Below are 19,583 nucleotides of genomic sequence, written 5' to 3' on the forward strand. Positions count from 1 at the left end.
CTACTCCGTACAAAGCACTTGTGTTACCTAGGAGAACGCAGGACTTGACACTAGAAATGCAAGAAGCTCGACCACCACTAACAGATGTTTTAAGATGCTAATTTTCAACCCAAATTTGCCAAATGTATGGCAAGATGCACTAACAGTGTTGATGAATTTACAAAAAATGGGATGAGAATGCAGGAGCACACGTTAAACACTAAAGACATACTAATCGCAATAAGAATATTTTGCGTTTTATACTTTATAATACTGCTCAAGAACACCAAACATACATAAGAGACTTTGGGCTCTATTTACTAAGTCTTGAACGGAGATAAAGTACCAGCCAATCAGCTCCTAACTACCATGTCACAGGCTGGGTTTGAAAAATGACAGGAGCTGGTTGGCTGATACTTTATCTCCGTGCACTTTATCTCCATCTGAAGGCCCATATAGACAGGCCGATGCGGGAGAGATGTGTGCTGAGCGAACCGCTCAGCACACATCCCTCCCGCCGCTCAGCACAGCGCGATCTGTGCTGAGCGGGGGGGCCGCTCATTTCACCCAGCGGGTGAAGTGAGCGACCCGCTAGATTGGCCTGCATGCACCAGCAATAGCGATGCGCGGGGTTGCGCATCGCTATCGCTGTAGGGGGTACACACGGAGCGAAAATGCTCAAATTCTAAGCAATCTTCTCAGATTGCTTAGAATATCGCTCCGTGAGTACCCCCCTTAAGGCTTAGTAAATAGACCCCTCAGTGCACATTTGATCAATGTGAAATACCTATCCACTCCTGCTTGCCAGCCATTTGCATTTAGCCTGGCTCCCCAGTTAAGTTGGGGTGCAGGGTCTGGATGACCTGATTTGCATCAAAATGCGTCATCCCAACCCCATATATGCTGTCACATACTGTGCATCACTATACAGCGAGGAAAAGATTTAACCAGTCACGCAAGCACACAGCAGCACCTCCCACCAGAATCCTCCAGTGGGGACCATTAAAGAGTAGTCAAGTATGCAACTACCACAACAAGGTAACCTACCCCTCTCTCTCACTCTCGTGGGTCATTTTACTAACAGCACATTTCTTGAACACAGTACATATGCCTTTCTGCTGAAAGGTTGCAGAAAAAGCTGGTCAAATGGCCTGGGGCTTAATAGTTAATAAAGTCAGTATGGTTACAGCCTAACGTGCTACACAAAAAAAGGGATGGGGGAGGTGAAGGGAGTTTCTAGCACATATAACTGTGGGCAATTTGTGTAAAGTGCCAGAGATCATATTACTTGAATAATGGAGGTAGCTATAGAATATATATATATATATATATATATATATATATATATATATATATATATATATATATATTATATTATATTAAGCTCCACTGGGGCAGGGAGTGATGTGAATGGCCAAATATTCTCTGCAAAGCGCTGCAGAATATGTGTGCGCCATATAAATAACTGGCAATAAATACATATATATGTCAATATTAAGATAGGTGGCGATAGTGAGCAACTGTCTCAGTGTAGGGCTGGATGTACCTCCCATACACAGGAAGAAAAAAGGTGTGCACCCTCACCTTACAGCTGCAGTGTTCAGAGCCCAGGTGGGGCTGAGGTAGGTCGAGCAGACCGGGTCCATTCCTGCAAGAGGCACAAAGTACCTCAAGACTGTGTGAGACTTTTCAGAAGACATGGCAGATAAACTGCAGGCCAGGCCAGTGTCTATACCTGCAGGAAGCAGGCAAGACTGAGACTGCTACATTTCAGACTACCTGCCTTCTATAGTCAGGGTGCAAGAACGTGAGGTAGTGCCCTGCATGGGGACTAGGCTTTTGTTCTCTGGTTCTCTTGTGCAAACAACAGTAAAACGCTTCTGTTTCATTCAGACCTGAACAAGCTGTGTGTATTACCTAGACACTGCACTACGGACTCCTTTACTTAGCTAAAATAGCCCAGATTGTCACGTTATCTATACATCAGTCATGTAACATCCAGGTGTTCTATAAAAGATATGCAGCAGTAAGCAAGTTATCATCAAGATATTGAGCAATAAAATGCAATTAAAGTGAAAGTGTTTATTTCTTGGGTTCAGAGCAATGTGTCAACATAACCACTGCCCTGGCTGTACTGGATCATCATTGTCTTATGTGAATACACACACTGTTTTGTGCGCTCTGCCGGACACACGATCTGATTCAGCAGTGCAGCACTATCTGCATCAGAACTGTGTCACTACAGTATACAGAGACAACCAGAAGGTCTCCAACGTGCCCACCAGATAACAGAAATGCACATTACTGACCTGGCTGCTCCACGCACAGTACAGATTGCAGAGTAGACTCCAGTTGGGGTTAAGCATGCAGTCGAGGATTCTGAACTGGGCCATGCTAGCTTACTGCGCAGTGAGCATCTCTGACTCAGCCGGCTGGTGGCACATTTGATAACATGAGAGCGATGCAGTAAGCAGAACTGTAGGCAGAACCTTCCTCTCTCCAACTCCGTCCACTCAGCAAATAGCTAGCAGCAGCAGCAGCAGAACTGTTTACCAATCAGGGGGCCGGCCGGCATTACAGGCAGTGCTCAGGTATAACCTACAGGGACATTATACAGCTAGAAGCCAATAGAAACTGAAATATCATTACTAATAAATTATTGATATTTTGAGGTTTTAAAACTGTATCTTCTTTCACTCTGGTCCTGATGAGAGAGTATTTATTCTGTGCACACAGAAAGTAGATATGTACTGCTAACAGATCAGAAGAACCTCAAACCCCATCCCAAATCTCAGGCATGTAGCTACTCCTGTGACAGCTTACACGAATGTACAGAAATATGTACAACATATATGTTACTGTAATAGGCTAATAAAGATGTGATACAATTGTTAAAGTGAAGACTTTAAAGAATTCTAATCTCCTAGTATTTGTCTAGAAAGACAGTACAACATGCTTAAATGCATACAATCCATCTGATCACTTTAGACGGGACGATATTCAATTAATTGTTCCAGTGGGCGCAAGTAACTAGGTTTATTGGTACAGTAATAGGATAATGCAGTAGCACAGTGGTACTGAAGGGGTTAACTGCTATAACCAGAAGTAACCAAGTGGTGTTGCAGGTGGGTGTGGTTCATCAGGTCGACAGTCACTAGGTCGACATGGATGGAAGGTCAACAGGGTTTCTAGGTCGACATGTGCTAGGTCGACAGGTCTAAAGGTCGACATGAGGATTTTTTTTGTGTGTGTCGTTTTCTTCGTAGAGTGACCGGGATCCCAAATTAGTGCACCGCTTCGCTCGCCATGCTTCGGGCATGGTGCCTTCGCTCCGCTACCGCTTGGCACACTTTACCGTTCCAATCGTAGTCCACGTGGATCGTTAAGTATGAAAAAATTCAAAAAAAGAAAAAAAATAAGAATTTACTTACCGATAATTCTATTTCTCGTAGTCCGTAGTGGATGCTGGGGACTCCGTCAGGACCATGGGGTTTAGCGGCTCCGCAGGAGACAGGGCACAATAATAAAAGCTTTAGGATCAGGTGGTGTGCACTGGCTCCTCCCCCTATGACCCTCCTCCAAGCCTCAGTTAGGATACTGTGCCCGGACGAGCGTGCATAATAAGGAAGGATATTGAATCCCGGGTAAGACTCATACCAGCCACACCAATCACACCGTACAACCTGTGATCTGAACCCAGTTAACAGTATGATAACAACGAAGGAGCCTCTGAAAAGATGGCTCACAACAAGAATAACCCGATTTTTGTAACAATAACTATGTACAAGTATTGCAGACAATCCGCACTTGGGATGGGCGCCCAGCATCCACTACGGACTACGAGAAATAGAATTATCGGTAAGTAAATTCTTATTTTCTCTAACGTCCTAAGTGGATGCTGGGGACTCCGTCAGGACCATGGGGATTATACCAAAGCTCCCAAACGGGCGGGAGAGTGCGGATGACTCTGCAGCACCGAATGAGAGAACTCCAGGTCCTCCTCAGTCAGGGTGTGCCCCTGATCAAGTAGCAGCTCGGCAAAGTTGTAAAGCCGAGACCCCTCGGGCAGCCGCCCAAGATGAGCCCACTTCCTTGTGGAATGGGCTTTTACTGATTTTGGCTGTGGCAAGCCTGCCACAGAATGTGCAAGCTGAATTGTACTACAAATCCAGCGAGCAATCGTCTGCTTAGAAGCAGGAACACCCATCTTGTTGGGTGCATACAGGCTAAACAGCGAGTCAGATTTTCTGACTCCAGTCGTCCTGGAAACATATATTTTCAGGGCCCTGACAACGTCAAGTAACTTGGAGTCCTCCAAGTCCCTAGTAGCCGCAGGTACCACAATAGGTTGGTTCATGTGAAAAACAGAAAACACCTTAAGGAGAAATTGAGGACGAGTCCTCAATTCTGCCCTGTCAGAATGAAAAATTAAGTAAGGGCTTTTATATGATAAAGCCGCCCATTCGGACACACGCCTGTCTGAAGCCAGGGCTAATAGAATCTTCACCTTCCATGTGAAATATTTTAATTCCACAGTGGTGAGTGGATCAAACCAATGTGACTTTAGGAAACTCAAAACAACATTGAGATCCCAAGGTGCCACTGGAGGCACAAAAGGAGGCTGTATATGCAGTACCCCTTTTACAAACGTCTGAACTTCAGGCACTGAAGCCAGTTCTTTCTGGAAGAAATTTGACAGGGTCGAAATTTGAACCTTAATGGACCCTAATTTTAGGCCCATAGACAGTCCTGTTTTCAGGAAATGTAGGAAACGACCCAGTTGGAATTCCTCTGTAGGGACCTTCTTGGCCTCACACCACGCAACATATTTTCGCCAAATGCGGTGAAAATGTTTTTCGGTTACATCCTTCCTGGCTTCGACCAGGGTAGGGATGACTTCATCTGGAATGCCCTTTCAGGATCCGGCGTTCAACTGCCATGCCGTCAAACGCAGCCGCGGTAAGTCTTGGAACAGACAAGGCCCCTGCTGGAGCAGGTCCTTTCTTAAAGGTAGAGGCCACGGTTCTTCCGTGAGCATCTCTTGAAGTTCCGGGTACCAAGTCCTTCTTGACCCATCCGGAACCACGAGTATCGTTCTTACTCATCTCCTTCTTATGATTCTCAGTACTTTTGGTATGAGATGCATAGGAGGGAACACATACCCTGACTGGTACACCCACAGTGTTACCAGAGCGTCCACCGCTATTGCCTGAGGGTCCCTTGACCTGGCGCAATATTTGTCTAGTTTTTTGTTCAGGCGGGACGCCATCATGTCCACCTTTGGTTTTTCCCAACGGTTTACAATCATGTGGAAGACTTCCCGCTGAAGTCCCCACTCTCCCGGGTGGAGGTTATGCCTGCTGAGGAAGTCTGCTTCCCAGTTTTCCACTCCCGGAATTAACACTGCTGAGAGTGTTATCACATGATTTTTCGCCCAGCGAAGAATCCTTGCAGTTTCTGCCATTTCCCTCCTGCTTCATGTGCCGCCCTGTCTGTTTACGTGGGCGACTGCCGTGATGTTGTCCCACTGGATCAATACCGGCTGACCTTGAAGCAGAGGTCTTGCTAAGCTTAGAGCCTTGTAAATTGCCCTTAGCTCCAGTATATTTATGTGGAGAGAAGTCTCCAGACTTGATCACACTCCCTGGAAATTTTTTTCCTTGTGTGACTGCTCCCCAGCCACTCAGGCTGGCATCCGTGGTCACCAGGACCCAGTCCTGAATGTCGAATCTGCGGCCCTTTCATAGATGAGCACTCTGCAGCCACCGCAGAAGAAAACACCCTTGTCCTTGGAGACAGGGTTATCCGCTGATGCATCTGAAGATGCGATCCGGACCATTTTCCCAGCAGATTCCACTGAAAGGTTCTTGCGTGAAATCTACCGAATGGGATCGCTTTGTAAGAAACCACCATTTTTCACAGGACCCTTGTGCAATGATGCACTGATACTTTTCCTGGTTTTAGGAGGTTCCTGACTAGCTCGGATAACTCCCTGGCCTTCTTCTCCGGGAGAAAACATCCTTTTCTGGACTGTGTCCAGAATCATTCCTAGGAACATTAGACGTGTCGTCGGAAAAAGCTGCGATTTTGGAATATTTAGAATCCACTCGTGCTGTCGTAGAACTACTTGAGATAGTGCTACTCCGACCGCCAACTGTTCTCTGGACCTTGCCCTTATCAGGAAAGCGTCCATATTTCTTTTAGGAAGAATCATCATTTCGGCCATTACCATGGTAAAGACCCGGGGTGCCGTGGACAATCCAAACGGCAGCTTCTGAACTGATAGTGACAGTTCTGTACCACGAACCTGAGATACCCTTGGTGAGGGCAAAATTTGGACATGTAGGTAAGCGTCCCTGATATCCAGTGACACCATATCGTCCTGGTTCGCTATCACTGCTCTGAGTGACTCCATCTTGATTTGAACCCTTGTATGTAATTGTTCAAATCTTTTAGATCTCACCGAGCCGTTTGGCTTCAGTACCACAATATAGTGTGGAATAATACCCCTTCCCTTGTTGTAGGAGGGGTACTTTGATTATCACCTGCTAGGAATACAGCCTGTGAATTTTTTCCCAATACTGCCTCCCTGTCGGAGGGAGACGTTGGTAAAGCAGACTTCAGGAACTTGTGAGGGGAAGACGTCTCGAATTTCCAATGTACACCTGGGATACTACGTGTAGGATCCAGGAGTCCACTTGCGAGTGAGCCCACTGCGTGCTGAAACTCTTGAGATGACCCCCCACCGCACCTGAGTCCGCTTGTATGGCCCCAGCGTCATGCTGCGGACTTGGCAGAAGCTGTGGAGGACTTCTGTTCCTGGGAATGGGCTGCCTGCTGCAGTCTTCTTCCCTTTCCTCTAACCCTGGGCAGATATGACTGGCCTTTTGCCCGCCTGCCTTTATGGGTACGAAAGGACTGAGACTGAAAAGACTGTGTCCTTTTCTGCTGAGATGTGACTTGGGGTAACAAAAGTGGATTTTCCAGCTGTTGCCATGGCCACCAGGTCCGATGGACCGCCCCTTTATACGGCAATACTTCCATGTGCCGTCTGGAATCTGCATCACCTGACCACTGTCGTGTCTATAAACATCGTCTGGCAGATATGGACATCACATCTACTCTTGATGCCAGAATGCAAATATCCCTCTGCGCATCTCGCATATATAGAAATGCATCCTTAAAATGCTCTATAGTCAAAATATTGTTCCTGTCAAGGGTATCAATATTTTCAGTCAGGAAATCCGACCAAGCCCCCCCAGCGCTGCACATCCAGGCTGAGGCGATTGCTGGTCGTAGTATAACACCAGTATGTGTGTATATACTTTTTAGGATATTTTTCAGCTTCCTATCAGCTGGCTCTTTGAGGGCGGCCGTATCTGGAGACGGTAACGCCACTTGTTTTTATAAGCGTGTGAGCGCCTTATCCACCCTAAGGTGTGTTTCCCAACTCGCCCTCACTTCTGGCGGGAAAAGGTATACCTCCAATAATTTTCTATCAGAGGAAACCCACGTATCATCACACACTTTAATTTATCTGATTCAGGAAAAACTATAAGTAGCTTATTCCCACCCTACATAATACCCTTATTTGTGGTACTTGTAGTATCAGAAATATGTAACACCTCCTTCATTGCCCTTAACATGTAACGTGTGGCCCTAAAGGAAAATACGTTTGTTTCTTCACCGTCGACACTGAAGTCAGTGTCCGTGTCTGTGTCTGTGTCGACCAACTGAGGTAAATGGGCGTTTTTACAAGCCCCTGACGGTGTCTGAGACGCCTGGATAGGTACTAATTTGTTTGCCGGCCGTCTCATGTCGTCAACCGACCTTGCATCGTGTTGACATTATCACGTAATTCCTAAATAAGCCATCCATTCCGGTGTCGACTCCCTAGAGAGTGACATCACCAATACAGGCAATTTGCTCCGCCTCCTCACCAACATCGTCCTCCTACATGTCGACACACACGTACCGACACACAGCACACACACAGGGAATGCTCTGATAGAGGACAGGACCCCACTAGCCCTTTGGGGAGACAGAGGGAGAGTTTGCCAGCACACACCAAAAACGCTATAATTATACAGGGACAACCCCTTATACAAGTGTTTTCCCTTATAGCATTTTCACATATGTAATCATATCGCCAAATAAGTGCCCCCCCTCTCTGTTTTAACCCTGTTTCTGTAGTGCAGTGCAGGGGAGAGCCTGGGAGCCTTCCTCACAGCAGAGCTGAGCAGGAAAATGGCGCCGTGTGCTGAGGAGAATAGGCCCCGCCCCCTAAAACGGCGGGCTCTTCTCCCGGAGTTTGTGAGTTCTGGCAGGGGTTAAATACATCCATATAGCCTCAAGGGCTATATGTGATGTATTTTAGCCATAAAAAAGGTATAATACATTGCTGCCCAGGGCGCCCCCCCCAGCGCCCTGCACCCTCAGTGACCGCTGGTATGAAGTGTGCTGACAACAATGGCGCACAGCTGCAGTGCTGTGCGCTACCTTATGAAGACTGAAAATCTTCTGCCGCCTGTTTCTGGACCTCTTCAACTTCGGCATCTGCAAGGGGGGTCGGCGGCACGGCTCCGGGACGAACCCCAGGGTGAGACCTGTGTTCCGACTCCCTCTGGAGCTAATGGTGTCCAGTAGCCTAAGAAGCAAATCCATCCTGCACGCAGGTGAGTTTACTTCTCTCCCCTAAGTCCCTCGTAGCAGTGAGCCTGTTGCCAGCAGGACTCACTGAAAATAAAAAACCTAACTTAAACTTTTATTCTAAGCAGCTCAGGAGAGCCACCTAGATTGCACCCTTCTCGGCCGGGCACAAAAATCTAACTGAGGCTTGGAGGAGGGTCATAGGGGGAGGAGCCAGTGCACACCACCTGATCCTAAAGCTTTTATTATTGTGCCCTGTCTCCTGCGGAGCCGCTAAACCCCATGGTCCTGACGGAGTCCCCAGCATCCACTTAGGACGTTAGAGAAAATGTGAAAAACTCATGTCGACCTTTAGACCTGTCGACCTAGCACATGTCGACCTAGAAACCCTGTCGACCTTCCATCCATGTCGACCTAGTGACTGTCGACCTATAGTGGTCGACCTAAACATTGTCGACCTAGACACTGTCGATCTTCAGACCAGATCCCGTTGCAGGTAAGTGTGGGTCGTGAGGAGCCGAGTGTGAACAGTACTGTGATACTCGGTGTCCGGATAATAGATAGACAGTAATAGGTAGACACCATATGTTACACAGATATTAGGTCGACAGGGTCAAAAGGTAGACAGCACAAAATGGCAACATGAAAATGCTAAACATAAAAAAAAGGTACACACAGGGTTTTTTTTCACTTTTACATGCATTTGGACTTTTTCATACCTTCTCTATCCATGTCAGCATAGAGTTGGTTAGAAACCTTGTGGCGAGGGGATGCCTTTCTACAATTGGGGGTTCCAGATGACAAAACTATACACACAAACCCCAAAAATGCAACGAAAAAAAATTGTCTACCATTTTCATGTCTACCTTTTGACCCGGTCGACCTTTTGACTGTCTAACATGTGGTGTCTATCTATTGACTGTCTAACTGGACTGTCTATCTGTCATACCACACCCGTGATAATCTTACACAGTAAGGATGGCTGCAGTAGCACACGAGATTGGAGGTTACACCTTCATGCAGACTCTGGGTCCTAGATCCCGGTGTGTATGCATAGAGCGCTGCTCTCCCTACAAACCATTTTGCCACCGTTGTGCCCCTTTCCGTTGGAGCAGAGTACACACAGTTACTGTAATTTGGGGGAGATACAGCTTATCAAACTGATGGCCATGAACAGGCTTTGCATGGATAAAGGCAGATTGGAATATGAAGCACTGACCTACAGCAATAAATGAGTGCACTGCACTTCAGATAGTTCATTAACAACATTAGTCTACAGCAGGCTTTTTCAACCAGTGTGCCGCGACCAGTTGCAAGGTGTGCCGCGCAGCCAGAGCCACTTCCTGCACCCTCAGAGTGAACTGTTGGCTCGGGCTCTTCTTAGAGGATCAGTCGTGCTCCGGCCGTGACCTATGCCTTGAAGATGTGGCGGTGTTATATCATGGGTCACGGCAACCGTGTTTCACCACCCAGCCAGCCCACTCGCCTGCATACATATCTTCCAGTTCCCGCCTGCATCCACAGCTTTCCTTGCCCACCCATATCCACACCTGCCTGACTGCCTGCTGCTCAGTATTCGCAGCACTCCACTATGAACAACCCCGCCACTGAGGGACAGGGAGGAGGACAGCTGACCGGTAGGGGCTAATATTTGTTATTTTATTTCTCCTGTGGGGAGCAATAGGATTTATGTGGGGAGAAATGTGATTGATTTATGTGGGGAGCAATGTGATTCGCCTACATAGAAAAAAACAATGTATGTGTGGATTTTTTTTTTTACTGTGAGGGCTAATGTGTGTTTTTTGGGGGGGGTTTTGCCTTGGCAATTTTAAAATATTGTTGCATGTGCAGCGAGTAAAAATAAGAATTTACTCACCGGTAATTCTATTTCTCGTAGTCCGTAGTGGATGCTGGGTACTCCGTAAGGACCATGGGGTATAGACGGGCTCCGCAGGAGACTGGGCACTCTTAAAAGAAAGATTAGGTACTATATCTGGTGTGCACTGGCTCCTCCCTCTATGCCCCTCCTCCAGACCTCAGTTAGGGAAACTGTGCCCGGAAGAGCTGACATTACTAGGAAAGGATTTGGAATCCAGGGTAAGACTCATACCAGCCACACCAATCACACCGTACAACTCGTGATAACTATACCCAGTTAACAGTATGAACAATAACTGAGCCTCTCTCAACAGATGGCTCATACAATAACCCTTTAGTTAAGCAATAACTAAATACTTGTATTGCAGAGAGTCCGCACTTGGGACGGGCTCCCAGCATCCACTACGGACTACGAGAAATAGAATTACCGGTGAGTAAATTCTTATTTTCTCTGACGTCCTAGTGGATGCTGGGTACTCCGTAAGGACCATGGGGATTATACCAAAGCTCCCAAACGGGCGGGAGAGTGTGGATGACTCTGCAGCACCGAATGAGCAAAATCAAGGTCCTCCTCAGCCAGGGTATCAAACTTGTAGAATTTTGCAAAAGTGTTTGAACCCGACCAAGTAGCAGCTCGGCAAAGTTGTAAAGCGGAGACCCCTCGGGCAGCCGCCCAAGAAGAGCCCACCTTCCTCGTGGAATGGGCTTTTACCGATTTAGGATGCGGCAGTCCAGCCGCAGAATGTGCAAGCTGAATCGTGCTACAGATCCAGCGAGCAATAGTCTGCTTTGAAGCAGGAGCACCCAGCTTGTTGGGTGCATGCAGGATAAATAGCGAGTCAGTTTTTCTGACTCTAGCCGTCCTGGAAACAAAGTTTCAGGGCCCCGACTACGTCCAGCAACTTGGAATCCTCCAAGTCCCTAGTAGCCGCAGGCACCACAATAGGTTGGTTCAAATGAAACGATGATACCACCTTAGGGAGAAATTGGGGACGAGTCCTCCATTCTGCCCTTTCCATATGGAAGATCAGATATGGGCTTTTACATGACAAAGCCGCCAATTCTGACACACGCCTAGGCCAAGCTAAGGCCAAAAGCATGACCACTTTCCACGTGAGATATTTTAGCTCCACGGTCTTAAGTGGCTCAAACCAGTGGGATTTTAGGAATCCAACACACGTTAAGATCCCAAGGTGCCACTGGAGGCACAAAAGGGGCTGAATATGCAGCACCCCTGTAACAACGTCCGAACTTCAGGCAGTGAAGCCAGTTCTTTTTGAGAGAAAAAGGGATAGGGCCAAAATCTTGGCCTTTATGGATCCTAATTTTAGGCCCATAGTCACTCCTGACTGTAGGAAGTGCAGGAATCGACCCCCCTGGAATTCCTCTGTAGGGCCTTCCCGGCCACACACCAAGCAACCTATTTTCGCCATATACAGTGAAAAAGTCTTGCTGTCACGTCTTTCCTAGCCTTTTTCAGCGTAGGAATAACTGCATCCAGAATGCCCTTTTCCGCTAGGATCCGGCGTTCAACCGCCATGCCGTCCAACGCAGCCGCGGTAAGTCTTGGATCAGACAGGGTCCCTGTTGCAACATGTCCTGACTGAGAGGCAGAGGCCATGGGTCCTCTGAGAGCATTTCTTGCAGTTCCGGGTACCGAGTCCTTCTTGGCCAATCCGGAGCAAAGAATTTTGTTCACACTCCTCCGTTTATTACAATTCTCAGCCCTTGGGTCTGAGAGGAAGAAGAGGGAATATATAGACCGACTGGAACACCCACGGTGTTACTAGTGCGACCACAGCTATCGCCTGAGAGTCCCTTGACCCAGCGTAAAACCTTTTTTATCTTTTTATTGAGGTGGGACGCCATGTAGTCCACCTGAGGCAGTTTCCATCAATTTGAAAACTGCTTGAAGACTTCCTGATGAAGTTACCACTTTCCCGGGTGGAGGTCGTGTCCACTCCCGGAATGAACACTGCTGACAGTGCGCTTACTTGATTCTCCGCCCAGCGAAGAATTCTGGTGGCTTCTACCCTCGCCACCCTGCTCCTTGTGCCGCCCTGGCGGTTTACATGAGCCCCTGCGGTCTGACTGGATCAGAACCGGTTGGTCGCGAAGCAGGAACTCCGCTTGACTTAGGGCGTTGTATATGGCCCTTAGTTCCAGGATATTGATGTGAAGGCAAGTCTGTTGGCTTGACCACAAACCTTGGAATTTTCTTCCCTGTGTAACTGCCCCCCACCCTCGAAGGCTTGCATCCGTGGTCACCAGGACCCAGTCCTGAATGCCGAATCTGCGGCCCTCGAGAAGGTGAGCACTCCGCAGCCACCACAGTAGAGACACCCTGGCCCTGGGGGATAGGGTGATTAACGAATGCATCTGAAGATGTGATCCGGACCACTTGTCCAGTAAGTTCCATTGTCCTTGCATGGAACCAGCCGAAGGGGATGGCATCGTATGATGCCATCATCCTTCCCAGGACTCGAGTGCAGTGAAGCACTGACACCTGTTTTGGTTTTCAATAGATTCCTGACCAGTGTCATGAGCTCCTGAGCTCTCTCTATCGGGAGATAAACCCTCTTCTGGTCTGTGTCTAGGATCATGCCTAGGCGAGGCAGATGAGCTGTAGGAACCAACTGCGACTTCGAAATATATAGAATCCAGTCGTGTTGCCGTTTCACTTCCAGAGAAGGTGATACGCTGTCCAGCAACTGCTCTCTTGATCTCGCTTTTATGAGGAGATCATCCAAGTATGTGATAATAGTGACACCTTGCTTCCGCAGGAGCACCATCATATCCGCCATTACCTTGGTGAAATTGGTAATGACAATCCCGTACCGCAATTCTGAGGTACGCCTGATGAGGTGGATAAATGGGGACACGAAGGTATGCATCCCTTATGTCCCGATTCATTTCAGGTTTGCAATGACCGCTCTTAGCGATTCCATCTTGAACCTGAACCTTTTCAGGTATATGTTCAGGAATTTTAATTCAATATGGGTCTAACCGAACCGTCTGGTTTCGGGATTATAACATGGTCGAATAATAACACCCTCTTGTTGAAGGAGGGGACCCTTGACCACCACCTGTTGAAGATACAATTTACGAATTGCAGTTAACACTGGCTCCCTCTCTTGGGGGGAAGCCAGCCGGGTCCCTCGGTGAGGGGGCATCTTCTCACAGTCCAGCCTGTATCCCTGCGATACAATTTCTATTGCCCAGGGATCTAACAGGGAGTGAACCCACTTGTGGCTGAACTTACAAAGGCGTGTCCCCACCGGGCCTAGCTCCGCCTGTGGAGCCCCAGCGACATGCGGTGGATTTTTGTAGAGGCCGGGGAGGACTTCTGTTCCTGGGGACTAGCTGTGTTGTACAGCTTCTTTCCTCTGCCCCCGGCTCTGACAAGAAAAGGACGCACCTCAGACTTTCTTGTTTCTTTATTCGAAAAGCTGCATTTAATAATGTCGTGCTTTCCTAGGCTGTGCAGGAATATAAGGCAAAATATCAGAATTACCAGCTATAGCTGTGGAGACCAGGCCCGAGAACCTTTCTCCACACAATCCTCAGCCTTCCATATGCCTCTTAAGTCGGCATCATCTGTCCAATGTATATTCTACAGGACACGTCAAGCAGAAATCGACATAGCTTTTGTCTCTAGGACCCAGTATACTCATGTCCCTTTGGGCATGCTTTATAATTATATATCTATCACTTAAGACAGCATCTTAAAATATTTATATGCATACTAGGGTCTCAATCTCTGCTGATAAGGTACCTGTCCACGCTGCCACAGCGCTATAAACCCATGCCGACACCATCGCCGGTCTGGGTAGTATACTAGAATGTGCACACTATCTGCAGGATCCCTGAGAATAGCTAGTGCAAACAGGACACCCAAGGGGAAGATTCTCAACACATCCTGGCCCTAGTGGGGAAAGGATACAGCCTGAGAATTCTCTTGTGGGAAGCTGCCATCTCTTGTCTGGAGATTCCCGCTCTTTTTCCTCATGAGAGGAGGGAAATTTACCTCAGCATTCTTCCCCTTAACATGTGTACTCTCGTGTCAGGGACAGATGAGTCATCAGTGATATGCAAATCATCTTTTATTCCAATAATCATATATTGAATATCTTTTAGCCCTCTTGGCTGTAACTTTGCATTATCGTAGTCGACAGTGGAGTTAAACTCCGTGTCGATACTTTGTTATTTTGGATAGTGAACATAGAGAGACTCTGAAGGACTCTGTGACATAGGGACAGACCAGGGAAGATTTCCTTTCTGTTCCCTAACCTTTTGTGCAATAATTTTACCTCAGCACTTACACATATCCAAACAGGTGTCGGCGTTGTTGACGGAGACACCCTCCCACACACTTATCCGCTCTATCACCTCCTTAGAGGAGCCTTTTACCTCAGACATGTCGACACACGCGTACCGACACACCACACACACAGGGGATGCTCTATTTGAAGACAGTTCCCCCACCAGGCCCTTTGGAGAGACAGAGAGAGAGTATGCCAGCACACACCACAGCGCTATATAATACAGGGATGTACACTATACTGAGTGATTTTTCCCCTATAGCAGCTTATATACACAGTTTTTCGCCTAAATTTATGTGCCCCCCCTCTCTTTTTTACCCTTTGTGTACCAGGATACTGCAGGGGAGAGCCTGGGGAGCTTCCTTCCAGCTGAGCTGTGAAGAGAAAATGGCGCCGGTGTGCTGAGGAAGAAGGCCCGGCCCCCTCAGCGGCGGGCTTCTGTCCTCTTATGTACTTTAATGGCGGGGGTTAATGCATATATACAGTTTATCAGACTGTATTATGTGCTTTTCGCCAAGTAAGGTAATCTAATTGCTGCCCAGGGCGCCCCCCCCCCCAGCGCCCTGCACCCATCAGTGACCGGAGTGTGTGGTGTGCTGCAGTGCTGTGCGCTACCTTAATGAAGACCGGAGTCTTCAGCCGCCGATTTTCAACTTTTCTTCGTTCTTCTGGCTCTGCAAGGGGGACGGCGGCGCGGCTCCGGGACCGGACGACCGAGGACTGGGCCTGTGTTCGATCCCTCTGGAGCTAATGGTGTCCAGTAGCCTTAGAAGCCCAAGCTAGCTGCAAGCAGGTAGGTTCGCTTCTCTCCCCTCAGTCCCTCGTAGCAGTGAGTCTGTTGCCGGCAGATCTCACTGAAAATAAAAAACCTAACAAATACTTTCTTTTCTAGGAAGCTCAGGAGAGCCCCTAGGGTGCATCCAGCTCTGGCCGGGCACAGATACTAACTGAGGTCTGGAGGAGGGGCATAGAGGGAGGAGCCAGTGCACACCAGATATAGTACCTAATCTTTCTTTTAAGAGTGCCCAGTCTCCTGCGGAGCCCGTTTATACCCCATGGTCCTTACGGAGTACCCAGCATCCACTAGGACGTCAGAGAAAAAAGGTTGAAAATCACTGATCTACAGTAACTGTACATCTAAACTCACTTTCCTTTCCATAATTACGCCATCAACAGCGACACTGATCCACTGGAGGAAAAAACTGAAAGGAGGTCTGTTGATCATCTTTAGGCGACTCATTTACGGTCTCACGTCTTCCTGGAACCTTTTGCTTTGCTCCAGGGGAGGGGTATAAACGTATCAATGTGCGAAACAGCTGAGGAGCCTTGTTCTGTGCAGCAGACTCAAAAACAAATCGGATCATATAAATGTCTACCTGACAAATACTGAAGACAGTGGAAAAAAAGATACTTCCAAGTACTTGGTAAAAGCTGCACAATGTACCTATCAAAGCGATCTGAAGATGAAAGCTCCTTTAAGTAAGTCAAATAGTAGTACATCTGTTTTCTCCAAGGAATTCTGCTAAAACTTTCTTAAAATCAGCTTGAACCTATACTAAACATTCCAAGGAACAAAAGAGAAAATTAGTTATAACCTGTTAACTTTAAATGCTCATGGAAAGTTACATTCGAGTCACAGGACTACAAACGTAAAAATAAACAGTTAGCCAACATCAGTGTTTGTGTTGTGAATCTACTGCAATGTGAAAAATGTAACACGTACCATCTAAACCGCCTGGTCAGATGGTACGGCAGTGTGCAGCTCTCACACCTAGGTCTGACAGGCCAGGTCTCATGTTTACAGTCTTAGATCATAGGGTGGTGTTAGGCTCCGTGATGTGTCTGAAATAGGGTCAGAAGGTATGACACGTGCAAATTAGAGATGAGCGGATTCGGTTTTACTCGGTTCTCAAAACCGAATCTTATTGGCTATCCAAAACACGTGACATCCGTGAGCCAATTAGATGCCGTTTTGAGAACCGAGTAAAACCGAGTAAAACCGAACCCGCTCATCTCTAGTGCAAATGGCAGAGTACATGGAACACACTGGGCTGTATTCAATTCTTTACATCCCCTTCCACACCCGTTCTGTTTCTGCTGATGGGTGTGGTATAATCATTTCAGCTACTGCCCCCAGGGTAACAAGGGTGTCCAACACTTTACGGAGCTAAACCTGATTACTATGGGCACAATATGCGTGATAACGGGGATCACTTTAGAAAGGAGATTGGGCGTGATATATCATTTGAATACCGCCCATTGAGTGAGTGGCACAATTTATGAGGAGGTGCCCAACTGTTCCAGAGAAAGAGGGGAGGTATACACAAAACAAACTTACAATTCTCAAACGCATATACAGGTTGGGTATCCCTTATCCAAAATGCTTGGGACCAGAAGTATTTTAAATATCGGATTTTTCCGTATTTTGGAATATTTGCATATCATAATGAGATATCATGGTGATGGGACCTAAGTCTAAGCACAGAATGCATTTATGTTTCATATACACCTTATACACACAGCCTGAAGGTCATTTTAGCCAATATTTTTTATAACTTTGTGCATTAAACAAAGTTTGTGTACATTAAGCCATCAGAAAACAAAGGTTTCACTATCTCACTCAAAAAATTCTGTATTTTGGAATATTCCGTATTTCGGAATATTTGGATATGGGATACTCACCCTGTATAATCATTTCATAAACAACAGCTCTGAGGGAAATGGATAACTCGTGCTGGATCCTTGTGTCTATGGCAATAGGCTGCAGTGAGGGGTAGTGATGTATACAATCACAAACATTCTAGCTACGGTAAATGATTATGCATTTACCGGTGTTTTAGCTTTTTTAGTGCTTTAAGAACATTTTCTTAGAAGATATTTCACTAAAGATTTACCAGTGCCGACCCTACGTGCAGACCTTGGGGTAAATTTACTAAGGTGGGAGGGTTTTTTTAGAACTAGTGATGTTGCCCATAGCAACCAATCAGATTATATCTATTATCTTCTAGAAGCAGCTAGATAAATGTTAAGTAGAAGTTGATTGGTTGCTATGAGCAACATCACCAGTTCTAAAAATCTCCCACCTTAGTAAATTTGCCCCTTGTGTAACAATAGGCTGATTTACAATGTGGCCTGAAAATTATACACTGTGCCGGGTAAAACTGGTCTTCCTTTCCATGACTAACAGATGCCAAGTGTTTGTGATGGTCGGGAAATCAGCATGCTTGGCTCTGATTGGTCATTCTGCTGAAAAACAAAATGGCTACAGCTATGCATTTAGTCCAATAGCCATTTGGTGCTTGGGTCAAAGTTGACCTATTCTTGTGCCCCACATAACAATACTAGCAATGTGGAGCCATTACATTCACCAGGAACCCCCAATGTAACCTGCAAATGGTCCTCCAATTATATCTGCAATTCAATTATTTAGAATAGTAGTAGCAGTAGTAGTAGTCGTCATTTACCACGGGTGAAAAAGGGTGGTAGCCTCAGGCTTTAAAGCCTTCAGCTATTCAACCAGAGCCCCTTTTTCTCACCCCGTAAATTGCACCGTTAATGGACATTAACACATCGAATCCGGGATAAGTTCCTGGACCTATGCATTAACGTTGCCTGAAAACAGAATATTTGTCACTGATTTCTCTTCAAGCCTGCTCAGTCTCTGAAAAAAAAATCCCCATTAACTGCAGCCTGCGAGCTGCCTTCACGGCTAATAGAATAGCCCCGCTGCTTCAATTTGCCAGAGGTAAATTACCACGTTTACAATTGAATTCCCTTCTGTATCTCTCAGAGTCTTGGAGAGAGGGCGATAAATTACCACTTACAATTCCGTATTTGTAATTTCATAGGACAGAAAAAGTCTGTTGATGATATTTTTAAACCAAATTCTGTAGTCATTTTCAAAACACACATATTGGTAGGGACAAATAGTAATTGATGTCAGATGGCTACCAAACGTGAGGCTTTACTGGATGAGAACACAGAGAATACCAATCTCCCATTTTAATAATGTAGCTCACCAAATGGTTTCTCTATAACAAACTATTCAGTTTTAGGCCTGTAGTTATTTAATTAAAATAGTAGGTTAAAAAAAAAAATTAAAAAAAAAATCAATCAATCATGGGGAGGAGGCGGGACACCAGCCACAATCAGGGGGAGGGGGCGGGGACAACAGCATCAATCAGGGGGAGGGGGGCGGGCCAACAGCAGCAACAAACAAGTTATGTATTACGATTTAGTATAATTATTATTAGTATATGACAACAATATACAGAGAATAATCATAATCATCAATCTCTGCTCCAGAGGAGCTTACAATCTATGGGGTTGATTCAACTGATTGCGAAGTTAATAGCGCCGGGATGGAGTTCCCTGGCACTATTCAATTCAGGAAGCTGCTTTGCCCATACTCGCACCTTAAACTGGGTGCTTAGGCGCGAGAACGGGCACTCTCCGACATAAGTGTCCCTCCGAGATGCTGTTTGCGCCGTGCAAGGGCACAAAACAGCACCGCGACACTAGTTTTGTTGGATTTCGGCACCACGCTGAATTGAATAGCGCTGGGACCATCTTCCTGGCGCTATTTATTTCGCAATCCATTGAATCAACCATAAATATTCCCAATTGCATGAACACATCCACCCTAGGGTTAATTTTGTTAGAAGCAAATCAACCTTCCAAATATATTTTGGACTCTCGTAAGCCATGCAAACATGGGGAGCACATACAAACTACACACTGACAGTGTCCTGTGCG

General features: G+C 46.6%; 1 protein-coding gene across 3 annotated transcripts in view; it reads right to left on the bottom strand.

The window, feature by feature from the left end:
- ARHGAP21 (Rho GTPase activating protein 21) overlaps positions 1-19,583 on the bottom strand; it is a 291,419-nt gene that overhangs the window by 241,235 nt on the left and 30,601 nt on the right. The window contains exon 1 of one of the 3 annotated variants that reach the window (XM_063921620.1): positions 2,289-2,428. The exons of 1 other annotated variant lie outside the window; for it this stretch is intronic. In XM_063921620.1, the coding sequence (XP_063777690.1) occupies positions 2,289-2,372 (84 nt within the window). In that variant the 5' untranslated portion in view covers positions 2,373-2,428. Of the gene's footprint in view, positions 1-2,288; positions 2,429-19,583 lie in introns of those variants that run through there. One more of the 3 variants, XM_063921622.1, reaches the window with a different exon arrangement.

The sequence above is a fragment of the Pseudophryne corroboree genome, chromosome 5, assembly GCF_028390025.1.
Source record: "Pseudophryne corroboree isolate aPseCor3 chromosome 5, aPseCor3.hap2, whole genome shotgun sequence".
NCBI classification, from domain to species: domain Eukaryota; kingdom Metazoa; phylum Chordata; class Amphibia; order Anura; family Myobatrachidae; genus Pseudophryne; species Pseudophryne corroboree.